General features: G+C 54.0%; 3 protein-coding genes and 1 non-coding gene across 4 annotated transcripts; 2 read left to right on the forward strand and 2 right to left on the reverse strand.

Annotated features, from left to right (window-relative positions):
- Positions 1–2,139: 2,139 nt before the first annotated feature.
- On the reverse strand, positions 2,140–5,274 carry NCLIV_036500 (hypothetical protein; the record flags this gene model as incomplete). Its single annotated transcript, XM_003883851.1, has 6 exons — positions 2,140–2,192; positions 3,068–3,186; positions 3,346–3,422; positions 3,827–3,928; positions 4,655–4,690; positions 5,233–5,274. The coding sequence occupies 6 exons, from the start codon at positions 5,272–5,274 to the stop codon at positions 2,140–2,142; spliced, it is 429 nt and encodes a 142-aa protein (XP_003883900.1).
- A 1,571-nt stretch (positions 5,275–6,845) lies between these two features.
- NCLIV_036510 (hypothetical protein) lies at positions 6,846–9,559 on the forward strand (the record flags this gene model as incomplete). Its single annotated transcript, XM_003883852.1, has 5 exons — positions 6,846–7,073; positions 7,387–7,503; positions 8,146–8,218; positions 8,970–9,050; positions 9,510–9,559. 5 exons carry the CDS (start codon positions 6,846–6,848, stop codon positions 9,557–9,559), a joined length of 549 nt encoding a protein of 182 aa, XP_003883901.1.
- Positions 9,560–11,007: 1,448 nt separating this feature from the next.
- Positions 11,008–11,091, reverse strand: NCLIV_t100012. The gene has a single exon. It is a non-coding gene; the product is annotated as a tRNA-Leu (tRNA).
- A 3,228-nt stretch (positions 11,092–14,319) lies between these two features.
- Positions 14,320–25,285, forward strand: NCLIV_036520 (conserved hypothetical protein; the record flags this gene model as incomplete). The annotated part of the gene is made up of 16 exons (XM_003883853.1): positions 14,320–14,443; positions 15,014–15,327; positions 15,879–16,288; positions 16,782–16,914; positions 17,136–17,207; positions 17,536–17,604; positions 18,160–18,232; positions 18,538–18,634; positions 19,148–19,412; positions 19,854–19,897; positions 20,434–20,647; positions 20,979–21,032; positions 21,575–21,674; positions 22,512–22,654; positions 24,701–24,799; positions 25,130–25,285. 16 exons carry the CDS (start codon positions 14,320–14,322, stop codon positions 25,283–25,285), a joined length of 2,367 nt encoding a protein of 788 aa, XP_003883902.1.
- Between the last annotated feature and the right edge of the window lie 2,446 nt (positions 25,286–27,731).

Genomic DNA, 27,731 nt, shown 5'->3' on the forward strand with positions numbered 1-27,731 from the left:
TCCTGCGCGTGAGAAATCTTCGAAAACGGAAACTCAGCCACTTCTATCGGCCACAAAAGGCGAGGACCCCTTCTTTGTAAGCAGCAGAGGACAACGCACGGGCATGGCCTCACTGCCTTCTTCCCAAGTCGTGCCTCGTCGCATAGTTTCTACTCTTCTTGTCCGGTCGGAGGGCTGTATACTGGCCATGCCTACGAAGCTCAGGTTAAACCCGCAACTCACGGGAAGAACATCTCCACTCTCTCTTTGATTCTGGCGCTTGCTTTCTCACCCTCTTTGCTCTCTCTCACGGAAAAAAAGGAATGTAAAAAACAGCCTCGACGGGCGCCTGTGAAACACGTGCCTCCAAAGCGTGGCTCTTCTTCGGCTGTCTCGCTGGTTCAGTATCGAACCCTTTCGAAGGCGCTTTTAAAGCGGCAGAAGAAGCGGCTCTGCTGAAGAAGCTTTGCCACCGACTGCTTTCAGGGATACGCCTCTGGCGAGGTCTCTCTCGGCTGCTTCCTTCCTGCCGTTCCGTGAAAATGCAAACGGTAGAAGCACGTGCTGGACGCCGAGGCGGCAGCTTCTTTTTTCTTTGTGCAAAGCAATCGAGGGAGAAGCTTTTTTTCCGTGGCAACGAACAGCCCCCACTCGCTTCCTGAGTTGAACACCGCGTTGAAAAGCAAACTGAAGGCGAACCGCCAAGCTGTCGCACTTTCTTCGGTGGTTCTCTCTAACTCGAGAGAAACTGGAAAGACAAGAGAGGCGAGAGGCCAGTGGACGGTTTACCCTTCAGGAAGCGGTATTAGAATTCCCCTAGTGTCCGACGCGTTTAGAGGAACGAAGCAGCCACAAAGGGTTCTTCTAGTATCGGTAAACGGTGTGCGACACACATCTTCGAAGCCTCGCGAGGGACGAGGCCTGCGTCCAGGAGACCCATGCGATTGTGCTGGCGATGCCCCGTCCCATCCCTCTTCGTTCCTAGAAAGTACACCACAAAAACACTATCGCACGTCGAGGAGAGAGCGTCGCTTCCCACACGAAAAACGGTTTCCCGCTTGTGTCGAGAGCGAAGGATTCCAGGTTTGAACTTGTTCTCTCCCTTTCAGTTCTGTCTTCTGTCGCTCCTGTTTGGATCCTCTCTCAACCTCTATAGGCGAAGCACGTCTGGGTTCTCGCTCGTCGGCTGCGGCCATGCGTCTATCTCTCCGTTGTCTTCTCATATCTCTGTTCCAGATCTTCGCTCACGTGACTTCTCTTTTCGTTCTCTATTGCACGCGGGTGTCGCGGCCATTTGCGCTCTCGATGCTTTTTCACGTCGGCTGCTCTCGCGTCTGCGTTTTTTTATGTGTTCTTCTCTCTCACTTTTCCAAGCCTCGGTGGTCCTTCTGCGTAAGGCTATCCCTCAACGCCTTGTCTCTCCCATCTCACTTGACTCGCCTCACGCCGCCCGCTCCCTCTCTGTCTTTGGACGCTACTCGCCCTCGCGACGTGTCCCACTGCGTTCGTCGCTTCGTCGCCTTTTCCTGCGGCGAGCGGCTCCTTTCCCTCTCCAGCAGAAACCGCGCCGAAGGCGCAAACGGGTTCTGAACGTCTCCCTCACCTCCATTCATCTTTCTGGGCGGACTCTGAGCGTCACCGCTCTCGGCGGTTTCTCTCATCCGAAAAAAGCAGAAGAAAGAGAGCGACAGCGAGAGGCGGCGAAGCGGAGAGGAAGAGAAGAGAGCGAACCAACAAGGAAAAGAAGTTAATGAAAAAGTCCAGATAAAAAGAATGCTTGTCAAATTTTTAGCACGGCTTTTTCACGAGCAAGACGTGCACGGACCGAAAAAACTGTGCAAAAGCACAAGATCGAGACACCCTCTCGACACAGGGTGCATCGCCACACATAACGCAAAAAGAATCACCAGAAAAACAGGGTCTCTGCGTCATTCCCGAAAGAGGGACACTGAGAAAAGGGCGGACGCAGCGAGACTATGTCGCACAATCCGAGAACAAACCTGATTGAAGAAACACAAGCTTCCTCCTGATTCCCTCCTTCCGACTCCATCGAAGCCAAGTGGTCGGCGCCGAGTGTCTCCGCTCCCCGTGGACTCGAGCTGTCTTCGTCGCAGTGCGTGGGCGAGAAGCAAACGAAAAACGTCGACAAAGAAGACTTCTCTAATAGCGATACTTTGTCGAGTAATCCTTCGGTGATATCACCAAACCTCTGCCTGCGGCCACACGTGCACGCAAGACAAACACCAGACTCTGGAGAGACAGTAGAACCAGGCGCATCCTCCAGTGATATCTCTGGTGAACAAGGCAATATATACATCTTGAGGTATACATAGTGCGTGATACAAAAAGCGAAATAGACACGTACAGGTACATATATATATGTGCAGCGATACAGATCAGTCGTAAAGTATGTGAACACACAAACACGGACATACAGTAAATACATCCTACATATAGTCGCGTGTACAGATAATGTTATACACAAACAGAGCGGTAAACATAAACATATATAAATATATATACGTATATTGGAAGTATAGAGGTTTGAGTGCGCAGGGACGCCGTCTCCCATGCAGTTGCATCTTTTGATTTGTGTTCGGTTTTCACTCTGTTTTCTCCAGCTTATTCGGAAAATAGGTTTTAGCTCCCTCACCCGATAAAATTACCATTTCTCCTCCATTGAATCTACATAGTGTCTGCGACTTTCGTCTCCCCTCTTCTTCGTCCCTTTCCCCTTTTCGAGTTTCCGCCCATTTCCGGGAATCTCCGAGTGTCTTCCCCTTTCCTCTACCCTCCCTGCGCCACCCCAGGCCTCGCGGTTCGCGCTCTCGCCATTCCGCGACAGCGGCTCCGCGTCGGCTCTTTTCGTCCTTCCGATTTTGGCTACACATGGACTGTTCTGTTCCACCGTCAGTAGATAGTGCCTCTGTACCAGTGATCCGCGATGTAGAACTGTACGGCTCACGTCGAATAAAAACAGAGACGTTTACGCCTGTCCTTGCGATTGAGTGCCTGAATTCCCCCTTCCCTCTCGCGTCGCGCGAGTGCTTTTGAGCCTGCGCGGTTTCACGTCGTTCTGCAGACCCACCTTTGCGGGCTCCTCTGTAGATACACTCGATGATGTCGATTAGCTCCTGTTTGTTGTTCAACGCCCAGTTGATTTTGTTGTTGTTTCCGGTCCCCAAGTCAATCATCATGTGCTTGTTTCTGATCACAGCAGAGAAAAGGGAGAAACAGCGGCGCATAGCAGAAAAGAGGAACACGGACCGAACGCCGTGCGCTGCGTGCGGGGGCGAAGATGTGGGGAGCGAACTGCAGCCTCAGCTTCGCGTCAGCCGCCCGTCGGCTTCTCGCTCTCGGACTCACCTGTAGAAGAACATTACCGTGACCGGATCGTACAACTCGTACATAGTCGTGAAGTCAGGCACTTCTGTGGTGTCTACCTGGCCGCAATTCACGAAACACCCAGACAGTCACGCGTGCTGGGGTGAAGTGTATCGAGAGCCCGGAGAGAATGAGGTGCACAACGCGCGAAGCACGAGGACAGACGAGGGGGGAAAGAGCAGAACGGCGGAAACAAGTGAAACAGTAGAAAAAGCGAGGAAAAAAGAGGCAAAGTGCGGAGACGAGAGGGAAGTGCAGAACAGATAGACTGGACGGCGAAGAAGAATGCGGAACAAACGATCGTACACGCGGCCTGGGGGCCGCTAGGGTTCCAGTCGCGCTGGGCTGTATGAGGAAAGGTTTGTTGGCGCGGCGGCGACGAAAACGTGTTGAGAGCTCTCCAGCGTTGACGACGAGCAAGAAGCGAGCGGGACGGATTCAAAGACGAGAACGAAAGGCTTACCAGATAAATCACACAAAAGTTCTTCACATCTTCGGCAACTTTGAAGAGCTGTTCGTCCATCTTCATACACTCGGGGTCGTAGTCGTGCCCGAAGCGAATGCACTGGGCAAACAGGCCGCGACAAAGAAACCAGAGACATACCAAGCGGAGACCGTTTCGTCGGACGCGAGAGGCAGCGCAAACCGGAGAGACACGAGGGCCAACAGAGCACGCGGGGACGGGAAAGTCACCAGAGAGACATGAACAGAGAAAGAAACAGAGAGCTAACATTGAGACACATCTAGACGTGAGATGCATATGCAATTCTACGTATATATATATATATATATATATATATGTTAATATGTATATGTGTGACTCCAAGTATCTATATGCCTATGCATGTTTAGAGATTAAGTGAGACGGATACATATTGCTGGATGTGTGGAGGAGACTGCGGTTAGAGCGAGAGCGAGTGTTACAGCTGCGCAGAGAATCGCTTTGTGCAGGGGCACGGGATGACTGGAAGAACCATTCAGTCTCTCCGTCGATCCTAGACAAACCTCAGAAAAAACAGATCAAAGCTCTACTCACGTCCTCCTCAAAACAGATACAAATTGGCCTATAAGAAAGCGTAGATCTAGGAACGGGAAACACGAACGATGTGAAGGAAACGCTTGGGTCGATCAGCTGCAAATGCGCTCGAATCTTAAGCAAGACGATGGCGAGACACAACTACAGCGCGACACACAGGCAGAAGGAATTGTTTGTTGCTGGCAGGCAGATCGACTGCGGGGACGGAGACGCATTAGCAGAAACCAACCGCAAAGAAAAACGTTCAACCCTTACCACCAAGCGCTCTTCCTCGGTTAGGATGGCCTGGTCCTGGGAGCAATTCACACGAACGTGCATGCACACAAGGTCGAGCGGAAAAGTAATGAAAAAGAAGCAAAAAGGAAAGCCGTGCCTACAGTTGGCTTCCCCAAAATGGTGCTTGCAGTGCCTACCCATATATGCACAAAGATAGAGAAACAAATATGTTGGTGTATGCTCAAATACATTTAGTACGCCATAACATCTATGTAGAAATAGGAATGTCTTTGCAGGGATTCCTTGTTTCCAGCCTTCGTGCACTTGTTGCGATGTTAGAACACAATTCCTGTTCTGTCGTCTGTACTTTTGTGTTTGCCAAGCAGCTGCCTCGGTCACTTTCACACTCCCGTGCGGAGACAGAGTTGCAGAGAGAAAGAGTGAACAGTCGCCCGCCAGCAGAGACAGAAAAGTGAGGAAGCATGCACGGAGTTCCCCTTCACGGGGAACGGTGAAAACAAAAATGTCTGCCGTCTGATTTGCTCATTAGATGAATGTCAGGAGGCCCGAAATCCCCCAGCTTTTTTTTGGAGGCGCGTTTGGGCGGAGAGCCTCACCACCTGCCATCCGGAGTGAAGATGCTGCAGCATGTACGACATCTTGTCTGTGGATGCTTTTCTCCTTTTTTTCCAGACCAGAAAGTCTCCCAGTAAAATTGTCCTAGCCGAAAGAAAGAGGCGTCCCGTCGTGCCTGTAAAACGCGTATAAGTGTGCGTCGAGGAAAGAGGATCAGGTAAAGGATTCTACTATGAAGCTGTGCTTCCAGCAAACCGGCGAAAATCCAAAGGGACGGAGAGAGTGAAGGGGGCGAGGGACGACGCGGACCAAGACAGAGGAGAAAAGAGAGCGAAGAAGAGAAACGGGATGAAGACAGCGAAGAAAAGATGACGGTGTGCAGAGGTTGCGCCTCTCAGCTGTCGTTGACCCCTTCTTCGCGAGGAAGAACGCGCGGATGAGGACACGGTGAGAACGGCACAGAACAGGAGAGCTGTGAGACGCGGGGACGAAGACAGGATAAACTGAGGAAGGATACGGTCGTGGAAATCAGACAAGTTGAATCGAGGAGCGATTTTAAGCTTTTTCCAAAACCAACACGGAACGCTTCTCTACGCTGCTGTCTCTGCCTCGGGGATCGCGGAGAAAGGTCTGCTGCCTCAAAAGCAAGGAAAGCCAACGTCTTTCAGATTCGTCACGTGTCTTCTCTTCCGAGGAAATACATCGCGTCGCTGCCAGGGGACTTTCCAGAGGAAGATGCTCATGAAAGGGAAGATGAAATCGCGCCGTTGGTCTTCTGCATGCATTTATGAGCGGCCGTTTTGCTGCATGCCGCTGGCACGGTCACGCTTTTCGTTCGCGAGCGTGTGTCGTCGACGCCGAACGGCAGTTTTGGTCGCATTTTCTGTTCCCCGGGAAAGGAATCCAGATGTCGGGCCTTATGCAGGCTACTCCACATAAAAGCAGAAAGAGTCCTGCAAGGGGAGGGTTCTGTTTCAGAGGGGAAAAGCACCTGGGAAAGCAGGGGGTCTAAGACAGCTGTCCACGACAGGCAGGCCTCCCGATTGAGTCTGCTCTGGGCGCACTTCGCGTGTGCGTGTTTCGGGCGCAGCGAGGCGCTCAGGCGTCTCATGAAGAACCCTGAGTTGACGAGAAAAATCCAGGCCTGAGGGGATTCCCTGGTTAATTTTCGTGGCGTTCAACCTGTTTCACGCTTTCCTCGAGCTCCGAGTCTCTTAGGTGTAGGTACACCTCAACCACAGCGGCGAGTGTGACGTGCGACGGGTTTTCGTGGAGAGCGATTCGTCCCTTTTCGTTACCGACCTCCAGGAAACCATCTGTAAGACGAAGTTGGCGCGCTCTCTGTTCCAATTCGTGGAGAAATTGCTCGGAATCCTCCACAACTTTGCTGCCTTTCGCTGCTCTCTCGTGAGTCTCGCGGGTCGTGCCGTGCCGCCTTTCTCATTCCCGGTAAAGCGGCGAATCTAGCTTTTCGCCGCGAATGAAACACATACTCATCCAGAGAGCAAGGCTTTGGAGTTACTCACGTTTGCCTCACCTCTTTCAGTTTCCCCTCGCTTTCTTCTTTTGTTTTTCCACACCGGTGGTGTCCGATGTATCGTGTGCTTCTGTCGCGCTTCTTTGGAATTCCCTTATAGGGCACCAGCACGAAACCATGGCGACGCTCCGGCGCAGCGTGACCTCTCTGTTGGCGACTCGTTCGCCTGTTTTCCCCTCTTCCGCGGTTTCTTTCTCTTCTTGCTCTTCCACTTCTCCGTCGTTCATCGCGTTGAGGCCACGATTCTCTCCAGGGGCAACTGGCGCACTGCACCCTCAGGCCGCGTCCGCAGAAACCGGGAACCGCTTATGCGGAGGCTTTCTGCAAGTTCGCACGGTCGTCAATGTACGTTTAATGGATTTGTTCGTCTAAGCTTACGCACACATGAAGGCGAGACGCTTCTACCCAGAAATTCGAAGAGAAACAACCTCGCGCTTCTTCTCTGCCTTCGTCGATCTAGCTTTACAAGCAGTCACATGCCACGGAGCATCACGGTCCGAGATGCATTGGCACGCAAGGGCAATCGTACGTATATATACATGTCCACATGTATAAAGATAAAGATTTATAGTCCGGTGACATCGATATATCCTTTTTTACCAAAGGAGAGTTGGGGATGGGGAACATGCTGACGCGGTGTCTTTGGGACTGTTTTCAGCGAGTGAAGAAGGTGGAGGATTTCCAGAAAGTGACAGATTCTCACGAAGACACTGCGGTGAAGGTCGTACAGTTCTCCGCGTCCTGGTGCGGGCCTTGCCGCCAGGTGACTCCAACTGTAAGGCTTTTACGTCGTCATGCATGCGCAAATCAATTCGCAGAAAGTTTCAAGTGCCTGAATTACCTCGCTTCCCATCTTTGCTCTGCCTATGGGCGTGTGCGCTTGCGGGATCGCCTGCACATCGAGCGAAAACGCTTGTAGCGCCTCCCTAGGTGTCTACGCCGCTGCGATAGCTTGTCTGTGGACTGTGCACCGTCGCAGGAAAACCAAATCCGTACGTCGGAACTCGCGCATCCTAGATGCATGCGCCCCCACACACAGCGAGACGCACGAGCGTTCAGACACTTAAATATACACCGACGTAGTCTTTTGGTATGATCGTTACTTGCAAAAACTGATGTCTGGCATCGCCGGGACGGTTGCTGGCCGTTTGCGAGTCGTCGCTCTGTGTACCACTTCAAGGCGCTTGAGAAGACCCGCGACAGCGGCATCGGTAAATGTCTCTACTTGTACACACCTTTGTATATACTTGGGAAGCGGTTCTGGTGGCAGTCTGTCACGAGATCGGTCATGTAACAGAAGCGTGTGATTATGCATCCATTCGGAAACCAGTATCAGTACACATACCTATATATATATATATGTAGATGGGGGTATTTGTGTGTTGAAGGATGTGTTTGCTGCTTTTGGCCTTTGCAGATTGAGGGATGGAGCGAGAAAATGCCGTCAAACGAGGTTCAGTTCTTTCACGTGGATATCGACGAGTGTCCAGGTGCGAAGGCGAGTTGAGGAAGAAGGGAGAAAACTTGCAGATTTGACAGAAAACGGGAGGCGATCAGGAGGCGAGAGAAACGTCACAGACTCCGGGCGAAGGGAGGGAACCCCGAGAAGGTGGCGGTTGCAGAGAAAGAAAAACGTCGAGGATAAAGCGGAAGAGGGGGTGATGAACAAGGATAGCCGCAGTCACTCACAGTGGAGAACAAGAGGATGGGCCGAGACTGAAGAAGGAAGTCAGAGGTGGACCACACAGGTATCAGATGCGAGATTCAGGAACTCGACGGGAGAGAAAGGGAAACCGGGGAAATCGAGAGAGGCACTTCGGGTGAAGCGCCTCCCCGCCATATGCAGCTTTGAAAGATCAGGGAGAAACGCGAGACGGCGAAACCCCAGATGAAAAAGAAAGAATGCAAAATGATGAGAGGAAAAGGTACCGAGACCTCAGCGCAAACATGTACCTTTTCGTTCTGTCCCAGCCCCGTTGCCACGCCTCAGTCTGTGGTGTGGTTTTGGGCGCGTCGTCCTCATTTTTGACTCTTTCTGTCTTTGTTCTCTCTCTTTTCTGTTATTGTTACCGTGGCCACGCTCTACTCCGCTGTCCTTTCTCGCTTATGTTTCGCCTCCCGTCGTCGCCTCCTCCCTCCTCCTGTTCGTCGATTTCTGTATTTGAACGCGCTGCCCCGTTTCGTCGCCTCCCTGGCCTTCGATCGCTTTTTACCCACCGGCCTCCGCGCCTGTTCGCGCAGAACTCGCCGAGGAATACGATATCTCCAGCGTGCCCACGTTTCTCTTCTTCAAAAACGGGAAGAAAGTCAGCACAGTCCTGGGTAAGATCTCCTGGCATGTCCACAAACGAGTGCGACTTGCGATCGAAACAGAGCTAAAGGCTGTGTGCTCTTGTGTGCGGTGAAATCCGTTGTCTGAAAACTGGTGCATCTGGAACGATTTAACTTAATGGGCGTTCCACACACAACTCACCGGACCCAGGGTTTTCCTCGTTCTCGGTGTGCTCGAAACCGTGGCGAGAGCTCTAAATCCGCGTACGGGCTGCACTGTCGCGAGTGTCATCGCGTACACGAGGGAGTTTCTGTTAGGGAAACAAGAAATAACCGAGAGACCCAGACGGGACTGTTTCTCGGCCTTGCTTTTTTTCGTTTGACACACTTCTTTCTCGTTGAGGATCCACGGATCCTCGTGTTTTTCCGAGGCGGCTCGGGCGTTGCTTCGCCCTTCGCACTCTCCCTCTTTCCCCGATCTAGCGTGGTCTTTTCGTTCGTTGCCTGCAGGCGGGAACACGGCGAAACTCGAGGAAGCAATCAAGGCATCTACGAACTGAAGAGTTCAACGTTCTCGAACTGAGAGCCTTCGGCTATAGGATGGCAGTTCACACACAGAACGGACACACTCCCGCCGAGTGCAAGTGCATCCCTTTAGGAATAAAACCATTGGAAGCGGTGTGCGTGGCAAGTCCGGGGTGCCTTGTTCGCAACTTCAAAGCAGAGACGCGAGCGGGGAGAGCGGAAATCGGTTTCTCCCGTGTAAAACAGAAACCGGTGTGGGGTTCATGGACACAAAAGGCGTGGTCGTGGAGTTGTGTGTGGCAACGCGAACTCGAAAGAAACGCGGGAAGGGTTGCCCAGCGGCCGAGGCGCGGCGAGGCTGGTGTTGAATGTTGAACTCCGTGGCAGGTGTTTTTCTCGGACGATTCTGGTTTCCGCAAATCCCGGCGAAACGCGGGACACGGCGGCACAGTTCGTGCTGGTTCGTGTCTGGGACCGCTCACCTTAATTTTGTCGATCCCTTGTTTCCTTTCGGAACAGAAAAGCGCGAAGTTAATAATCTCGGAGGTGCGCTGGGCAGACCCCAGGACGGCGCTAGCGTCCGACGAGAAACAGGCACTGGACGGATTTTCTCAGACGAGTAGAGTCACTGTGATAGAGAAAATCGAACCGCCCTTCCGGTGCGCGTCGCTTCGTCGAGCGTTGGGGCAAGTTTTCCTCTCAAGCCAGTTTGACAAACCTCAGAACACCACGGTCGAGAGCTTGGTCACACGAAGAGCCGAACGATGTTGTGTCTTTGACGATTCGGATATACGGCCAGCGCCTTTCCCAGTTCTCTTGAACACGCCGCCGCAAGACAGACCACATAATCCCGGGGTAGTACTGGCCGTCTTTCCGTCGCGGGTCTGAAAGTGTGTGCTGCCGGACTCCCTGTTGAAGACGTATTTCAACCTAGACAAGGGGCCGAGTTTCTGTGTAGAGTCGCATTTCGGGGAGGCACTGCGTGAAGACCCAAAAGCGACGAATCGACCTGGTTCAGGCCTGGGTCCGCCTGTTACGTTTCCTCAAGAAAAAGCTGTCAACGAAGCACTCTCGAGCAACATTGGCGACTAGCCCAGGTTGATTCAAACGCTCAGTCCTCAGTTCGCGACGCTCATCCCACCTTTCTGGCTGTCTGTATACATGCGTACATCCCTCTCGGCGTGTCCACATGCCTGCAATTCTGAAGCAACGGCGATTTTCCGTGTGTAAGAGAAGTGGTTTTCATTCCGCGGAAGCACAAGGCCAGTGAGTCATTTTGCGTGCGAAATCTGGCCTGCGCAGCGCCCGCTTCCCGACTCGATACGTTAACGAGTGGAAAAAGCGATGAGCTTTCGCTCCCAAATGTCGTCAAACGGCGTCTTTGCCGAGAAGAGATTGCTTCTCAGAAGCAAACAGCCTCTCCTTGCACGGGAAAAGCGGCTGCTTCCTTAAAAGAAAGAGGGATTCGCGCAGATATACGCATTGCACGAAGTGGGATTTGAACCCACGCGGACTACTGTCCACCAGAACTTGAGTCTGGCGCCTTAGACCACTCGGCCATCCGTGCGTCCTTCCGGTTGTTTTCCCGCGCCGCGACTGGGTCGGGTTTTCGTCCATCGAGCTCCTACTTTCCTCGGGCCGTTTCTTCGCACGCCACACCGAAAATATTTGCTTTCTTTTAGGCGAAGAAGGCGAAGCGACTGACGCCAGGAAAAAAGCCACTCTGGCGCATGTTCTGTAGTTCCCCGCCGACAACGAAGCTGCCTGTCGATTCTGTCAGCACACACAGGATAGCGCATGCAGGACACATGCGGCACAATCGCCTCGCTTCTTGGGGAACTTCCCAAAGAGAAATTGTTCGTCTTTCTTCCTCGTCTATCGAGAACCTTCCTGCGACTGCCGAGGCCAACCTTGCGCTTGGGGAGTGCGCCTTTCGCCTGTCGCCTCCGGAGAAAGCTTCCTCGTTTCTCTCCGGGCACACCTGTGACCTTGGCAGGACAGGCGCGAAAAGTTGGAAGCGTCTAGGGAGAGAGCCGGCCGAGGAGAAATGCTTTTAGGCCGTTCCGTCGCTTGCTGTCACCGGCGTTTAGCTGTCTCGAAGCTCTCCATTTCCCTTTGGACCCGAAAGGCGCCAACAGTGACAGTCGCCAAGAAAAGTACACACTGCCTGCTCACGCCGAGGTCACGCTTCGGGTGTAGAGACACCCCAGGAAGAAAAGGAGGACGGGTGAGCTCCCTTTCTTCGGTTCTTCTTGTTTCGATCGTTGGTTTCACACTCATGGAACAAACAGGACGAGAGAGAGGTTCTTCCTGCCGCCGTGAGCTCTGCATGGCGATGGTTCAGCACACCGCACAGGGGCCCAAAACGACAGAGAGACAATAAGAGCACAGTGGAGAGACAGAGACGAGACCGAGACGTCTTGCGCGAGGGCAAGGGAAGAAGAAGAGCCCCAGGGCTCTCTTCTTCTCTTTTTTCCCCTGAGATCGCCCTGATTCTCTCTGCCCAAGAGAAGCGACGACTCCACCACCTCGCACTGTCTTTCTCCTCGATGTCCAGATTTTTCCTGTCCTTTCTTCACTCCTTTTTCTTCCTTGCATCTCCCCCTTTTTCTCGTGTCTCGGTCTTTGGTGCCCGCTGTCGCTGCGCCTGTTTGTCTGTTTTCTCGTCTCCGTCTCCATCTTTTCTCTGTTTTTCTGCGCAATGAATGGCGACTCAGAAGCCTCCTGGCGGACTGGCTGTTTCGGAAGTGGAGCCGTTGCTGCTCTCTCGAGCGCGCCAGAAGGAGAGAAAATTGTAAAGGAGGAAACTGCGTTCCTCCGCCTTGACAGGACACCCGAAACAGGCCTACAGCTCCGCACGCATCTGCAGGCGGCATGCGTGCCTCGCCTTGGCGCTGTAGACAGACGCAGAAGCAAAACCGTTTCTCGCTGCTCCTTCCTCTTCTTCCTCTTCATCGCTTGTCTCTCTCTCTTCGCACCGCGCAGTGCCATGCGGCCCCGGGGACCCAGGGCACGCATGCAGCTTCCGAGTTCCGCACCTCCCTCCAGTTCCCTCTCGTGCTCTCGTACAGCTGCCTTCCCAGCTAGACTCTCGGGGCTCTCGCTCCATTCAGATTTCAATGTCGCGGACTCCTTCTCTTCGCCTCTCCCGTCTTCTTCCTTTCCGGCTCCTGTCCGCTCTTCTCCCTGCTTAGCCGTCCTACACAACCTGATCGTCACACGGCCTTCGGAGGAGGCACTAGAGGGCGAGGAAGAGGAGGAAGGATGCCGAGCAAGGGCGTCTGGGGCGAAGAAACTCGAAGGTCAGCCGGAAGCCGAAGACCAAAATCTCTCTTTCGTGTCTTTCTGGCTTCGACGCCTGTCTCGGATCCTTCGCCCATTTGCCTTCTCGCTGGGGGCTTCTCTTCTCTCTCGCCTCGCTAATCTCCCTTTCGACTTTAGCCGCTTTTCTCTCTCCGCATTGTCGCGAGAGCGCAAGCCATGCACTCGACCAGGAGACGAACCTCTGGCGGGCGACAGAAGCGTCCTCGACCGTCTCGCTTTCCCCACCTTTCTCCTGCGCGTTTCCGCGCTCGCCGTCCCCGCCGCGGTCTCCCAATCCCCCTCCGCTGTGACCCCGCTGTCGCCGGTCGGTCCAGTGGGGAAGGGTTCTGCGATCTCTGCGAAGCCGCATGTGTTCAGGACACAACCGTCTGCCTCGAGGCCGTCTCGAGCAGCGCTCTCTCAGCCTCTTCCTGCTTGCCGAGCGTCGTCTTGCTCCACGTTTTTGCGCTCTTCTTCCCGCTGTCCACCGCCTTCTGCGTCGTCGTTTCCGTCGTCTTCGCCGCCGCCTTCCCCGTTTGCTTCGGGATTACCTGCATCTTTGCCTTTCTCGCTCGCCCGTCTTTCTTCTCTCTCTTCGTCGCGGGCTGCCGCCGTTTCCCGAGGGGCGCGAAGCGACGGCCGTCGAGCATGCGGTCGCGTGGCCGGTTTGCTGTTTCCCGGTCGCATTCGCCGACGTGTCAACGGCGAAGCCTGGAAACAAAGCCTACATTCTCGGATCTTTCGTTCGGAGTTCCAGGGCGCGAGACGCCTTCCACTCTGTCTCCTCGCAAGAGCGCGACCGACCCAAAATCGCCCGTGGCTTCGCGGTCGGACGAAGCAACTCGGCGCCGACACAAAACCGCGCGATCGGTCGTCTATGTTTCTGCGGTGCTCGGCGCGCCCTTTTTTCGTTTTTTCCGCGCCTGCCGTGTCGCGGTCGTCTTTTCGACTCTGTCGATACACCTCAGCGTCCTCGGCGCGGCCGCAGCTGCCGTCTCGCCTCGCTCCGAGTTCCTGTGCATTTCCCTCTTTCTCGTCGGCGTCCGGGAAGCTGCGGGATGGCCCGAGTGGCTCGGCGGAATCCTTCCAGCGAACCGAGGGAAGCATCGAAGCACACCCGCAGAGCGGCGGAAACTCGACCTCAAACGGGGGCAGTGAAAAACCAGCAACTCCGCGAGCACGCGCAGGAGCGCAAAACGCGAAACACGGTGAGGAACGCCCAGAGAGAGCAAGGAGAGGAGGAGGAGAAGAGCCAGAAGGAGTGAACGCGAGTGACGGATCTTCGTCAGTGTCTGTGGGGTCGAGACGTCCTCCCGAGTGTGCAGAGAAGAGAGGAGAGGACGCGAGCATAGCAGATAGCAAGGAAGGCGCATCTGTCTCTGCGGTGTCTCCGGGGCCTTTGCGGCGTCAAACGCCATCGCCGGAGGAGCGACAGGAGACAGGGAAGGACGACAAAGAGACGAAGCGACAGCCGCTGCCGCCGTCACTTCGCATGTCAGCCAGAGAAATTGGAAGACGCTTTCGAAGAGCTGCGCTCCAGGAACAACACCGGGCGCATATCGCGAAAGCCTGCTTCCCAGTCGAAGCCGTTTTCCAACATCCCGACTTGCTGAACGGTCAGCGAAAGTTCCAGAATCCACAAACACGCAGGCACCGCACTTCCCCGACAAACTCCTCATATACATCTTTTCATCATCCTTTCACCTCACTGGTGTTATATATATATATGTATGTATATATATATATATATATATATATGTTTATGCAGGTATGTATTTGTATATGTAGAGACAGAGAGGTATAGGGAATGGCGTGTTCAATACATCGAGGTCTCAGAGTGTGCCTCTGTTCCTGCGCACATTTATGTATATGCAAGGGATTTAAATCCGTTGTGTATTCGCGGGCCTCGAACTAGGTTTGCGTGGACTGATATGGTCCTCCGCTTTTGCACAACCCTGACAGTTCATTTATATCTTTTACGTGGTTCACCCTGTGCAGTTTTTAGATGCCGTTTGAGGTTCGGCATGTGTCGCGTGGGCGGCAGCGACAGCTGCGTCCTTTCGATCCCAGGCGGAGGACGTTCGATCTCCTCCCCCCAGAGTCCGTCAGACGCGTCACAACTCTCTTGCGCGCGTGCGAGGACGCATGCAAGGTCCGTTTCTCGTTTTTTGTCTGTCCCGGAGCAGGCCTTCCGTTCCGGCGTCTCGGTGGCCCGCCGCCGCCTCGGCCGGTTGGCGCCTCCGCGCCTGCCGCGCGTGGATGCGCTCGGCAGTTTGGGAAAGATTCGCAAAGCGCCGAAAGCGGGAAAGGCTCTGCCGATGCTGGAGTGAAGTCGGCAGAGCGGATACTAGGAGGCGAGGCCTGTCAGGGCGCGAAAGGCCTGCTTGTCAGCGGGTTGTGTTTGGGGACCAGCATGATGGGATCCCCGGCGATGATCGACGACGCCGACGCCATAGAACTGCTTCATTGTGCGTACGGCGAGTACGGCATCAATTTCTTTGTGAGTATTTGTCAACGCGTCAAACCGCCTGTGACGCGTGTCGCAGTGTGAAGCTCTCAAAAAACTCGAGAGACTGGTCGTCTAGCCTGCTCGGTCGTTCTTTCAATGTATATGCAGGTGCACGTCACTGCAGCCGGCGGGTTTGGGGAAGATCTCTGCCTGTCCGTGTCTCTCGAGCTCGCTCTGTGTCTCCCTTCCTGCGTGCGTCCTTCGATTCGCGGCGATCCCTGGCGATTCCCCTAGACGTATTAAAGCCATGCATCTGTGCACATGTATGCTGGTATGAATAAATGTGTGACTCGACACGTCTGCACAGGTATCCATGCATGAGTAAGGATATATCCATCAATGGATATATATATATATATATATATATATATATAAATGTAGGAGCGCATAGCTGCACAACATATAAGTTGACAAATGTACCTGCACACATATGCTTCTTATGGGCACACGTAGAGGTATATTCAGAGGCGGCGAAGTAGGAACCTGTCGATAGTCACTTTGCCTATACTCGCTTTCATCGCAACCATGGCTTTCCCTTTCAGGATGTCGGCGAACTCGATCCGATTCCTTTCTCCCCGGCGACGCACGGCCGAGGCCACGTCGAAGTTCTTCGGCCCTTTCTGCGTGAGCACCAGGCGCGGGCTGCTAGCCAAACTGCGTGCGCCACGGGGGCGTCTTCGGTCGAGTCGGAGATGCGTCAGATCCGGATTTCCGCGAGGATTCTAAGCGGCAGTTTATCCGGTTTCCGTGAGGAACGGGGCGCGCTGAAACGCGCGATGCGCGAGGCCGAAGAGCGCAGAGAGACCACAGGCGTCAGATGGGCTTGGGGCGAGCACGACCCTGACGAGATCGGCGGCGCGGGCGAAAGGCGCTCGCAAGAGGCGGACGAAATCTGGGGCAGAGAACGCGGCTGGTGGACCCGCAAAGATCGCCAGGAGCGACGCATGCAGAGGTACAACTCAGGCGAACACTTCAAAGTGTGTCGGCAGTTCTCCACCACGTTTGGTCAGCCACACGGGTTCACCATCAACTGCTTGTTTCGACTGTGTATTGACTGTGTTATTGTAGCACCCAAGTGGTTGGCTCCATATCGGGGCGAGACAGATGGGGAGCACAGCACGGCGATATGCAGCCAGCGGTTCGGACTCGCGCGACACGCGCTGCGGAGTTCTTTTCTTCGATTCAGAGAAGGCCTGTCGGTCAACCCTCCACACATCGCGCCCGCCTCCGCTCACCTGGCGATTGTGTCTCGTGCTGCAACAACACTCAGACGTATCGATGCCTATATGACCAGAGGCGCCGTCAGATTTCCGCCACGGGCGTCTCTCGCGCTGTCGCTCGTTGTGTACCGCTTTCTCGTGTTGCTTCCTGCTTTCTTCACCTCCCGTTCTCTTTCCTGCTGTTTTCTCACCCCCCCCCCCGTCGGTTCTTCCCTCTCGCTTCAGAGACCACGTGGAAGAGGCAGTCGACAACTTGCTTCTGCGTCTGGGCGTGGACGCGATTGACCTTCTCCAGTTCGACGCCCCGCACCGATACGTGCCGCGCCACGAGTTGGGCGAGGACACCTACTGCTGGGGGGTAAGCCAGCCGCGCGAAACGACAGAGGCAAAGAAACCGGGGGGCCGACGCACGTGCTTCGCGCAGGGAGAACGGCGACAAGGAAGCAGCAAAAGGAAAGAGGCACGCCGCGTCCGAGCCGTGGGGGCGGGGACCGTGACTGGTCTGGGCCCTCCTTCTTGCACGGCCCTGAACGGTTTCTTCGTTCTCCTTCGCGTTTTCGCTCTTGCCTATCACTGCAGTTGGAGCGCGAGGATGATGTGGCCATCGAGGAGCAACTCACCATCTTGCAGCATCTCGTCGACAAAGGGAAAGTAGGGAACCTGATGAGGCGTAGACTGTTTCGCGGCCTCGCTCTCTCTTCCGGAACGACCACAGCAGCGGGTGTGAAAAAGGACTCGAGGAAACCGGACGGACCTGCGCGTTTTTCTTGCCAGCCCACCTTTGAACCTTTGAGCAAACACAAAGGGGTGATGGGGCTCGTAAGACGCACGAGGCAAGTGCGAAGTCTCCGCCCCGTGAACGCGGCCTCGGAGATGAGGTTTGCCAGTCTCCGTCCATGTCGGGCATCGCGTGCACACTTGCCTTCACGCTCTTTTCGCTCTTCCCTCTCGGTTCGTGCATTTTGGCTGTCTTCTGCAGGTTCGCTATCTTGGCTTAAGTAACGAGACGCCGTGGGGCGTCTTCAAATGGTGTTCCGCAGCAGACCAAGTAAGCCGAGAACCGCTCTCCGTCTCTCCCATGCCCTCTCTCCCCTTTGCGTCGAAAACCCGGAAAACCAATTCACGCGTTGCCTCCCGCCTTCGCGCCTCGCTTTCCACTCCTCTCTCTCTCGGAGAACTGGGGGTCGGCGGGAACTCTCTGTCCGTCACAAAATGCAAGACGCGAGCCAACCGCCGGCGGTCACGTTTCGCCGGCGTCAGCCACGGTTTCAGTGTGCATCGCCGGCGCCTCGCTCTTGGCACGGGGCGCGTCCGTCTCACTCCTCGTCCTTTTGGCTGCGGCAGGATTAAACCGCGACACAGGCCTCCGTTATCTCCTTCCGCGTCTCCAAAGCACACGCTGCCTTCGCTCCGTTCTGTCTGCGCGCTGCGCGATGTAGCCGGTTTTGCCGCGCGCACGCGCGCGCTCTGGGGGACTTGCGGATCCGCAGAAAGCTTCTCTGATTCTCATCGCTTACTTCCGGCCTCCCACGGCGCCGCAGGACCGCTAGAGGATCCAGTCCTCTCACGCGACTGACGCAAACTGTCTCGTGCGTTGCCGCAGATGGGGCTCTCGCGCGTTGCCAGTGTGCAGACACTCTACAACATCATGCACCGCAACGAATTCGAATCTTCCGGTGAGCCCAACCGCCTCGCCGGTAGTACTATCAAGCCTCTTCTTTCAAATAGATTTCATGGAAAACCACCGATGTGGAATAACCTTAATGTAGTAGGATATTGAAATCCAACACTTTTAGCTTTGCTCCGCGCTTCAGGTGCCGGGTTGCTCTACACCACCGTGCCGCGGAGTGCGGGGCGGAAGCGTCGCTTCGCTTTTTCCGAGAGTCGAGAGAGCTCCAGGGGCTGCCTGACGACGGCCACGCACCTGCGCGTGCGTCGAGTGCGGTTCCGTTTTTATGTCGGTTCTTCGCTGCATGCGCAGGCTTCCCGGAGATGCTGTGGAACATGAACGTTCCGCTCCTGGCGTACGGCGTTCTCGCTGGAGGCATCTTGACGAGCAAATACCTCGACCCCGAACGGTAAGCAGTCTTGCCTCTCTTGTCGTTTCCGATTGCGCGCTGGTGAACGTTCCCTGTTTCTCCTTCTGCCTTTCCTGGTTTCTAGCTTCTACCTCTCCTACGTGCCCTAACGCCGCTGCCTTCGCTCGTCCTGTTCGTCTATTTTCGACTTCGCGTGCAGCCCTCTTTCCCGTCTGCTATCGTTTCTCCCTCTTGATCTCACTGGACACATCCACGCTTCTTCGGCTACCTGTGCGCTCTCACGCTCCAGGTGATCCTCGGTTTCTTCAAAACTCGTGTTCTCTCCCCTTCTCTGTTTTTTTAACTGCGTTCTCTCTCTCGCTCCTCTCCGCTTCTCTGTTTTTTTTCAGTTGCGTGCTCTCTCTCTCCTCTCCCCCTCTCTGGTTTTTTCTCTCTCTCTTTCTGGCCCTCTTTCTCTGTCGCTTTGTCTTCTCGTTCTTTGTGGAGTTGCCGACCCAAAAAGTGCGAGGAGAGTGGCTCAAGTTGTCCGCTCTCTCTCTGTCCGCGCCCCAGGTTCAATCCGCGGGGGCCTGACGAGCGTCTCGGGCAAGACGAATGGGACAACGCAGTTGCGACCTACCGAACGCAGTTGCCTGAAGACTCGGGCTACCTGTCGTACGGGCCTGCAAACGGACGCTGCAACAAGTGGAAAGAAACCTATTTGACGCACCGATCTGTCTGGGGCCAGTGGCTGACCGGCGAACTCGTCAAGGCGGCTCGACAGTTCGGCCTCACGGCCACGCAACTCGCGCTCAGCTGGGTGTACACCCGGCCTTTCGTAAGCACGGCATGTGGTCACGACTTCCGGGGGAAAGAAAAGGAAGAATTGGACGAGACGGAAGAAGAAAACGCAGAAGAAACCGATACGGTGTTTGGCTGCTGGCTGTCTTTTTTGAGGCACAGAGACTCCGTGCGGGGGGGGAGATGTACACCGCGGGGGCGAGCAATCGGGGGAGGGAACGGAAGAGAGACAGGTGGAGACACAGTGGGCGAGATGGTTGAGGCGAGTGGAAAAGGAGGAAGGAAAAAGCGGAAACCAGAGGGAAGGAGGGAAGGAAGGGAAAACCCGGGAACGAGTGAGCAGGCAGGAGGACGGTGACGACAACAGAAAGCTGAAAAGGGAAGAATGACTCGACAGCGGAGACGCCAGGACAGATTGACGAATGAAAAGCCCCGTACCTCTGCGCAAAACTCGTTCGTGCTCGCTTCGTCTTTTCAGCTCGGAAGTGCGATCATTGGACCTCGAACGATCGGCCAACTCCGGTACGAGAAATGGGAACACTGGTCGGCTCTCCTTTGGCCCTTTCTTTGTGTTCGGTCTGGGTTTCGCTCTTCCTCGTCGGATTCCTCCTGGCGAGCTCGCGCTCCGTTTATTCTCTTCCGTTTCCGTCGTTGTGCACGGCCTCTCTGTCGAGGTCGAGCAGCAGAGCCCACTGAAACTGAAAGAGCAGTCAGGAGACGAACACGAAACGCGCGCGCGTCGTGGCAACTGAATTCCCGCAAATAAACAGACGACGCAGGAAACGGGATAGTCCTTTTCAACCAAAACGCAAATGGAGATGCGCACTGGACCCCCACGGAACGACTGAGCGTCAGACTCTTCGGTCTTTTCTAACTCGGAACAAAATCGACGGCCGGCTCTCTCGCCCCGCATATCCTGTGTGTATGGGAACGGTGTGCCTTTCCTTCGACACCACACGCGTTCGGGTAACCACATGTGGGCATGACCAGCCGATTCTGCGTTCTGTCCACGGGACTGCAGTTTCCGTCTTTGTCGTCTTCTGCTGCCTGCTCCTCAGAGACGCCGTTCGCGCCTTGAACTATCCCCTGCCACCGGCGCTGGAGAACGATCTCCACGAGCTCTTCCTCAGGTTTCGCGCGCCGACGATGGGCGGCCCGCAAGTGGGGACGGTCTTGGAAGATCTCGACCACGGCCAGCTCATCTCGCAGTCCGAATTCATGAAATGGGGGCGGCAGCCCATCTGGAGCGGGGGCAGATACTGGCCGAATTGGGTGAGGACTGGGACGCATGCAGAGGTAGAGTCCAGGCGAGGGTTTTCCTCCGAGAGGAAAGCGTTTCGCCAGCCAAGTCGGCCCGAGGCCGCTTTTTCGAAGCTACGCGCAGGGAAACGGGGGAGGGTGCTCGAGAAGCGGCCGGCGATTTAGAGCCGTCGTCGTCTCTCACGAGAGGTAGACAGCAGCTTCTCGCCTTTCTCCTTCCAAGACGGTTCTCTGTTGTCGTGGTCGATGTGTGCATGCAGTGGCGGGTTTATTGGGACCGTATATCTGGGCACATTCGGAACGTTTTTTTGTTTTGTCTTGCCGCGTGCCTTTGTCGCCGCAGCCGCAGCCTCTCGTGGCCGAGAAGGTAGACTATCTGCGCAAACGCGAAGAGCTGGTAAGACTTCACTTTCTGTCTCCGCTGGATTTTTTCCAGCTGGGGAGATTGGGGGTGCGCTGTCTAGACACTGCGTCGTGGCGGCCGCTTCCCGTCCCACGTTTCCTGCTCCGCCGGCTCTGAAGTCTCACGGACTCGCCATTCCAGAGAGCTTTCGGCACACGCTTCCCCGCGGCAGTTGGAATTCATTTCGCAATCTCACTTTTTTTTTCTGGCTCTGTCGTTTGGTCCTGTTCTGTAACCCCAATACACTACCAGAAGTACATCTCCAAATGCGTATGGATCCATGTATATTATTCATATATATTTATATAGTGACACACGTACTCAGATATATATATATATATATATATATATATATATATTTGTGAACCTAGACTTGTGTGCATATCTCTATCATTATTGGGGTGTCTGCTGTTTGCGATATCCGTCTCGTCTGGCTTTTTACGCCTGCCTTGTCCTGAACTGAGTCTCGGTTCGCGCCGCCGGTCTGATGCCGCCTGGAAGCGTCCGGAGTTTCTTGAAACTCTCTGTTTCCGCAGATCGAAGTTCGCGCTGCGGCGGCCGACACGGATGACCCTTCCGATGATGGCGCCTTCAACGTGCGAATGTGGAAAGAAATGCTGGAAGATCGGAGGCCAGGTAAAAGACAAAAGTCAAAGAAAGTTGTCTCCGCAGTTCTACCTGAAAGGCAATCCCTGCGGAGCTTGTGTCTAGATGTTCTCGAGAAATTCGCGGACACCGTGTAGAGGACTGTGTGTTGCAGACGCTTCGGATCGTCTCGCGTGGGGCGATGCGGAGTGGCAACTTGGCGCGTCTGCCGCATCGGCCGCACCTTTTACTATCCACGAGAGTCGAGTGGAAGTTGATCGGCAACCGCTTTTGTTCCCCTTTGAGCGCGGGCTGATGCATGCGAGCCGTGCGGAGTCCACATTGTACATACACCCCTATCCGCATCGCATGTCGCAGCCGCCTCTGCGTGCCCGTGTCTCACGTTCGCTGTCTAGAAAAAGAGAAAGAAGAGCCCGCATGTGATCGCATGTTGAAGGCCTTGCCGCATCGATGAAATGTCCTTTATTCCTTGACACACTTGCTGACATCCAGACCTAGGAGCCCCCATGTAAAGTCGGGGCCCTCGTTCTGCCTCCCCTCTCTCTCCTTGCTGTGCGTTTCACAAGTCTCGCTCATGGCAGGAACCAGACGCTCATTTCAAGATATGTGTGCGCATTCTAACTGCAGCCGCATATGCATCGAAATCAATATGCACATATACATCGATACGACGCTGCACATGCATGCACACGCGTATATATATACGCCTGTGTAGCTATGAGCCTGGTCATCTCTCTACATATATATATATATACAGAGAGGCATAACGAGAAAGGAAAGCGTACGGGGGGAGGCATGGGTAAAGCGTGAATGTGGATATGTTCACCTTGCGATATGCGGCGTTCTGTGCGTTGTGTGTGGTTTTAGGGGAGTATTTTGCGGTGAAGGAGCAGAAGTTGTTTGGCTGGGACGAGAAGAAGTTCGCTGACATGGACTGGAAAAACTTGACGAGGCATGAGCGAGAGAGCCAAGACCACTCCGACTTCCATTTTGTGTGGCGAGGCGACAAGGTGCGGGCCGCATGCATGCCAATGAAATTACAGAATCCGAAGGCGGAAAGGAGACACAGACGGCACGTTCCATGAATATGTGTGTAGATCATGTACTCTCACCAGGCCCCGCCGCTTGCATGTATATAGTTATGTATATAGAGCCACAGCACGAGTCAGGGATGCGGAGAGGTACATACATGGGATAGAACATCCGGTGCATATATAGAGTTACACTTGTATACATACAGAGATTATAGATGGAGAGAGTGATAGGGATGAGATCGAGAGACCGGTAGATAGATTAACATTCCCTCTTGCGTTTCACATTTCCATCTTCGTATATGTATATATCTGTGGATATGTTTTGGGTTTACTGCAGGTCAATGCCGTTATCTATTTGATCACGTTTCGTGTTTGCGACGCTCATATCGTCTCCGCCTTTTGCCTCTCCCTTATTGTCGAGAGGTTTCTTCTGGCTTTTCTGTCACCTCGTCCTGTCGCAGTTCCGTGTTTTTGTGTCCTCGCTCCTGAAACCCGGCCACATGAACATCGCGTTACCGCTTCGCTTCCGTGTCTCCTTGCCTCTCTTTCCCTCGCTTTTTCCGCAAAGGCATCTTACCGTTATTTTCGTCCTGCCGTCCTTGCCGCCTCTAATCACTCACCGTTGTCGGCGTTTCTCTGTCCCTCTTCTTGTCTGATAAATAGATTTACCGCGAGAACACGACGGAGGCGATGCGCAACTTCTACCGGAACAAAAAGGCGATTTGCGACGTTATGCACAGGTCCGACGCCTCTCTTTTCTGCCTTCCACTCTGTGCTCCGTTGTCTCTCCCCGTATTCGCACTTCTACATTTTTTTGGCATTCGAGAGCCTCATGCATTCACGGTGTCTTTTCTTTCGAGATCTCGGCGTTATTCTTGGTGCCTAAGAGACAGATTGCATGCGCTGCCTTCCCCGCCCACCTCGAGTTGTGTCATCGTCTGCCACAGCACATATGCAGTTATTAGTGTGTTTTCTGTGCGTATACCCACACAAAAATATTTGCGTATTCATGCATATATATATATGTAGATATATCGAAGCATGCATTGAAATGATTGGACAAGGGTGTACCAGAGATGGGGTCTCAGAATCTGTGCGTTGTGCTCTTGTGTCTGTTGTTTGCAGAAACATCATGCAGTTTCAAGATATATACAGTAACATGGAACGAGTTAGTCCAATGCCTTACCTCGTTCGTGTCCTGTTCATCTGGAGACAGTCGAAAAGAGCGTTTCGCTCTGTTTTCGCCTCGTCTCCCCAAACCAAAGCTCAGATCCCTTCCCCCCCTTCCCCTTGGCCATTTCCCGAAGGCGTCACTTACATCGCATTCACACGCTTTTCCATAATCATGTTCATACAGATATATAAGCTTTTTTATGTTGATAGAAACATAGATAGGTAGATCGACGCGCATAGTTATTTATATTAATACATATATATATATATATATATACATGTATCAAGATATAGCGGTGCCCGTAGTTTGATGGATAACGCGATCGTACAGCCATACCTTTCCTCGTTTGCGCAGAGGTGATTCTTTTGAGTCAGTTGCATGATTAACGCACCAGTCACACATCGATCCATCGCGGCAGGGAAGCGTACCCCGTCAAGCGGAAGGCCGTAAAGTGTTTTCTCTTACTTCCTGAACGTTTTTTCTCTGACAGCCTGGGCGAAGCAATGGATTCATACAATTAACGGTCACAGACGCTTTGCTTCCGTCATTAACATATGAGAATGATTTTAATGCAAGACATCTCAGGCAAAAGAACTTAATCTAGAGGAGGACCGAAGGCGAATTTCCTGATGGTGAAGCTCGTTATATACCAATGCATATAACTATCGATCTACGAAGATGTCCATCAGTCCCTGCATGCATTCGTTTGTGCGGTCGCATGCATATATATATATATATATATATATATATATATATATGATCTGTCAGTGCCTGTGTCGATATTTCGTTAGGCACAAAATGCGCAGGAGAAAACTGTTAACGGAGTGTTTGTGCTCTTTCTTTTTCAGACTCCGGGATTGTGGTGCAGCATGTGGAATGAGTGGGACTACGATCTGATCGACAAGCGGCTGAGAGAGCGACACGGCATCGACATCCTCGATAAAAAGGTGTGAAGGCAAAGATACCGAAACGGCGCAATCGTGCGAAACACACCGAAATCCACCAGAGCACGCGAAATGCCACAGCAGTGGCAAATGCACACATACACATCTTACAGGGCTATACACTATATATATGTATGTATGCATGTATGTATGTATTTACGTATGTATGTATATGACCCCCTTCGTCCATGAATCTCCAGCCTTACACAACCATATATATATATATATATATATATATATATATATATGGATAGATAGAAACCTTGATCCGGAACTGGGTGTACGCAGGGGAGATGGAAATGTTTGAACGTGTTTTCTGTATGCTTTTCTCAGGTTTGGAAGCTCGTGGGGGATATTCCAGATAAGGAGCGGAGAAGACGGCTCGAATTCACAGAGCCGTTTTGGTACTGGGAAGACGGCGGGCAGCCCGACATGCCGTGGGAACATGCGACAGGCGAAGATGTGACGGATGGAGGGACACAGCCGTAGCGTCGCTCTTCACTTTTCTTTGCACGATGTGGTTTTGCCTACGTTGGAACGCCACCATATATATATATATATATATGTAACACTGGCAGCTGTCGGAGCGAGAGAACGAGACGCGTTTTGGTTTTTGATGTGTAGCGATTGCGGATGTCAGGGGTGGGGACGCGCCGCGTCAATGGAAGGTGCGCTTTTCGGAGAATTGAGGATCCGTCCGGGGTTCAATGTTCGCTGTTTCTCTATCGGCCAGTTTGCTTATCGAGCCGACGGCCGTTTCGCGTTAGACAGTTGAGCAAGGACAGCCTCTCGCTTGAGCACCAAACGCACAGCTACGCCCGCTGGCCCCGCATATATGCGGGTACCTAGGTATGCAGTTCGTCTGCTTGCTGCCCGAGGCTAGCGCCTCTCCACATGTGTTTTTCGCCTCGGCTGGAGTTCCTGTGCGCGTTATAATATTTGCGACTGGCTAGGCCTCCACGAAAAAACTAAACGGGGCGGGCACGAAGCAGTAGCATAGCCGCCGACTGTTTATCCAGTGCAAGGGAAAGAAAGCGAAGCGTCTGTCAGGCGAGCTTCCCGTCGAGCGGGAAACGTTCCCTTCTCCGTAGGGAGGCGTCCAGCGTATTTTTGGTAAACAGAGACATGTCCTGTGTCAGCTATTATACCGCATGCACGGGCCATGTGTCGAACACACAGCGCGCAGTCCAGTTTCTCGTCGCTGCGGGGCTCTCGGGCAATGCCACGAAGCGTGCAGAGGCGTCACATGCAGCCGCGTCTCGCGCTGGCGACCCGAAAGTGAAAAAAACGCTCTGTGTGTGCCTGAGACTTTCGTGTTCGGCCTGATAAGCGGCTCGTGGTCCTTTCTCGAGGACAACGTAAATGTATCCGACCACAGGTCGTCTGTATATGTAGAGCTAGTCAACCATATACGATGTAAGTCGCTGGTTGAGTGGCTGCATACACCCCGTCTTCGTGCTGCAGGAACCGAAGCAAATGTGTGTTCTCACTGTCCGAGACTGATGGAAATCAGAAACGCTGGCCGTGGGGCGCGTAGATCTAGCCGTGAAAAGGTCGAGTTCGAGACCGACAGCCATCCTGTGGTGTTCTTACACTAGGGAACCTCCCCTTGCTGGAATCATAGATTGGCCATCGACGACCGCTTTTTGCATGAATACATAGAGTTTGGCAGACTACACCGAAACCAGCAAACACTGTAGATTCTGCGAGGCTGCGAAGACGCGCGTTGGAGGAGTCAGAAGAAACGACAGGAAGGCGCAGCCTCTGTGCCAAAGTACCGCGCCTCGCCGTCCCTTTTTACCCACACGGACGAGGCCAGAAACACGGACGACCAAAGCGCTATTTCACCTGCTTTCACACCCGCACAAATGCTTCACAAGAAATGTGAGTCGTCGTGTGCATCCAAGAGACACAAAGACGCAATCCCACCCACGTACGGCGCACACAAGGTGTTCCTCCGCTTCTGCTGGAAGGCTACGGAGAAACGCCCATTTCGGCTGTTCAGGGGGTAAAGGCGCCGAACGCTACAGGTACGTGGTGAAGTTTCCCTGCAGACGGCGATTGCCAGAGTCTCAAGGCGGCTGAATTCCTGCAAGGTTTGGGATCCTGGAGCGATGCTAAACAGTCGCGTTTGGGGTAGACGAAAAACGCCTTTGGCTCTGTGGTTCCCTCAAACACGCAGTTCTGATCGCAACAGAAAATGTGTTTCTTCCAAGTGCGAGGAGCGCTACAGCCAGGCATCCCTGCGTGCCCACCTTTACGGGTTACCCGCCTCGGGGTCTCCCTCTTGTGTCCTGACCTTTCACTCAAACGAAAGCCCGAACGAGGCTGGCTGCACCAGCTAGGCGACTGCTGAGGCGCAACGCAAGCTCCCCCCCCCCCCCCCCCCCCCCCCGGAGACCTGTCCTTCGAAGAGTGCTGCCTTCCCCACGAGACTCTCTGTATACGCCCAGGCGTGAGAGCGGTGTCCTGCGTCGATTCGCCGTTTTCCGAAAAACGGGACAAAAGGCCTCGCATCTACGCCGAAACATCGCTTCCTGCTCGCTCCTGCGGAAACGGTCGCCCCCCTCCCCGCTCACGACTTCCACATGATGCGAAGGGTGCCGACATAGGCTCGGTTCGATGCTTCGCCCAAGGCGTCGGGTGAGTCGACTCCACGGGGCAACGGGTCGGCTGCCTTAGACGTATACCTTTGCAGGCGTTGGTGTAAACGGACGCCGGTTACACTCGAGCAATCACTGCCTTTGCCCCAGCGACCGCCACGGATGATATTCTCGTCTGGTAGAGAACCGTGCTGGACTGTTTCTGCAAGCGCCACGGGAAGAGCCCGCGATCAGAATGCCCAGGATCCCTTCCTCGACTGCGCGCTCACAAACATCCACTCTTTCGCAAACGCACCCACAAAGCTCTGCTCCGGTGGCGAATCTGCTTTCTC

This window comes from Neospora caninum, chromosome VIII, assembly GCF_000208865.1.
Source record: "Neospora caninum Liverpool complete genome, chromosome VIII".
NCBI classification, from domain to species: Eukaryota; Apicomplexa; class Conoidasida; order Eucoccidiorida; family Sarcocystidae; genus Neospora; species Neospora caninum.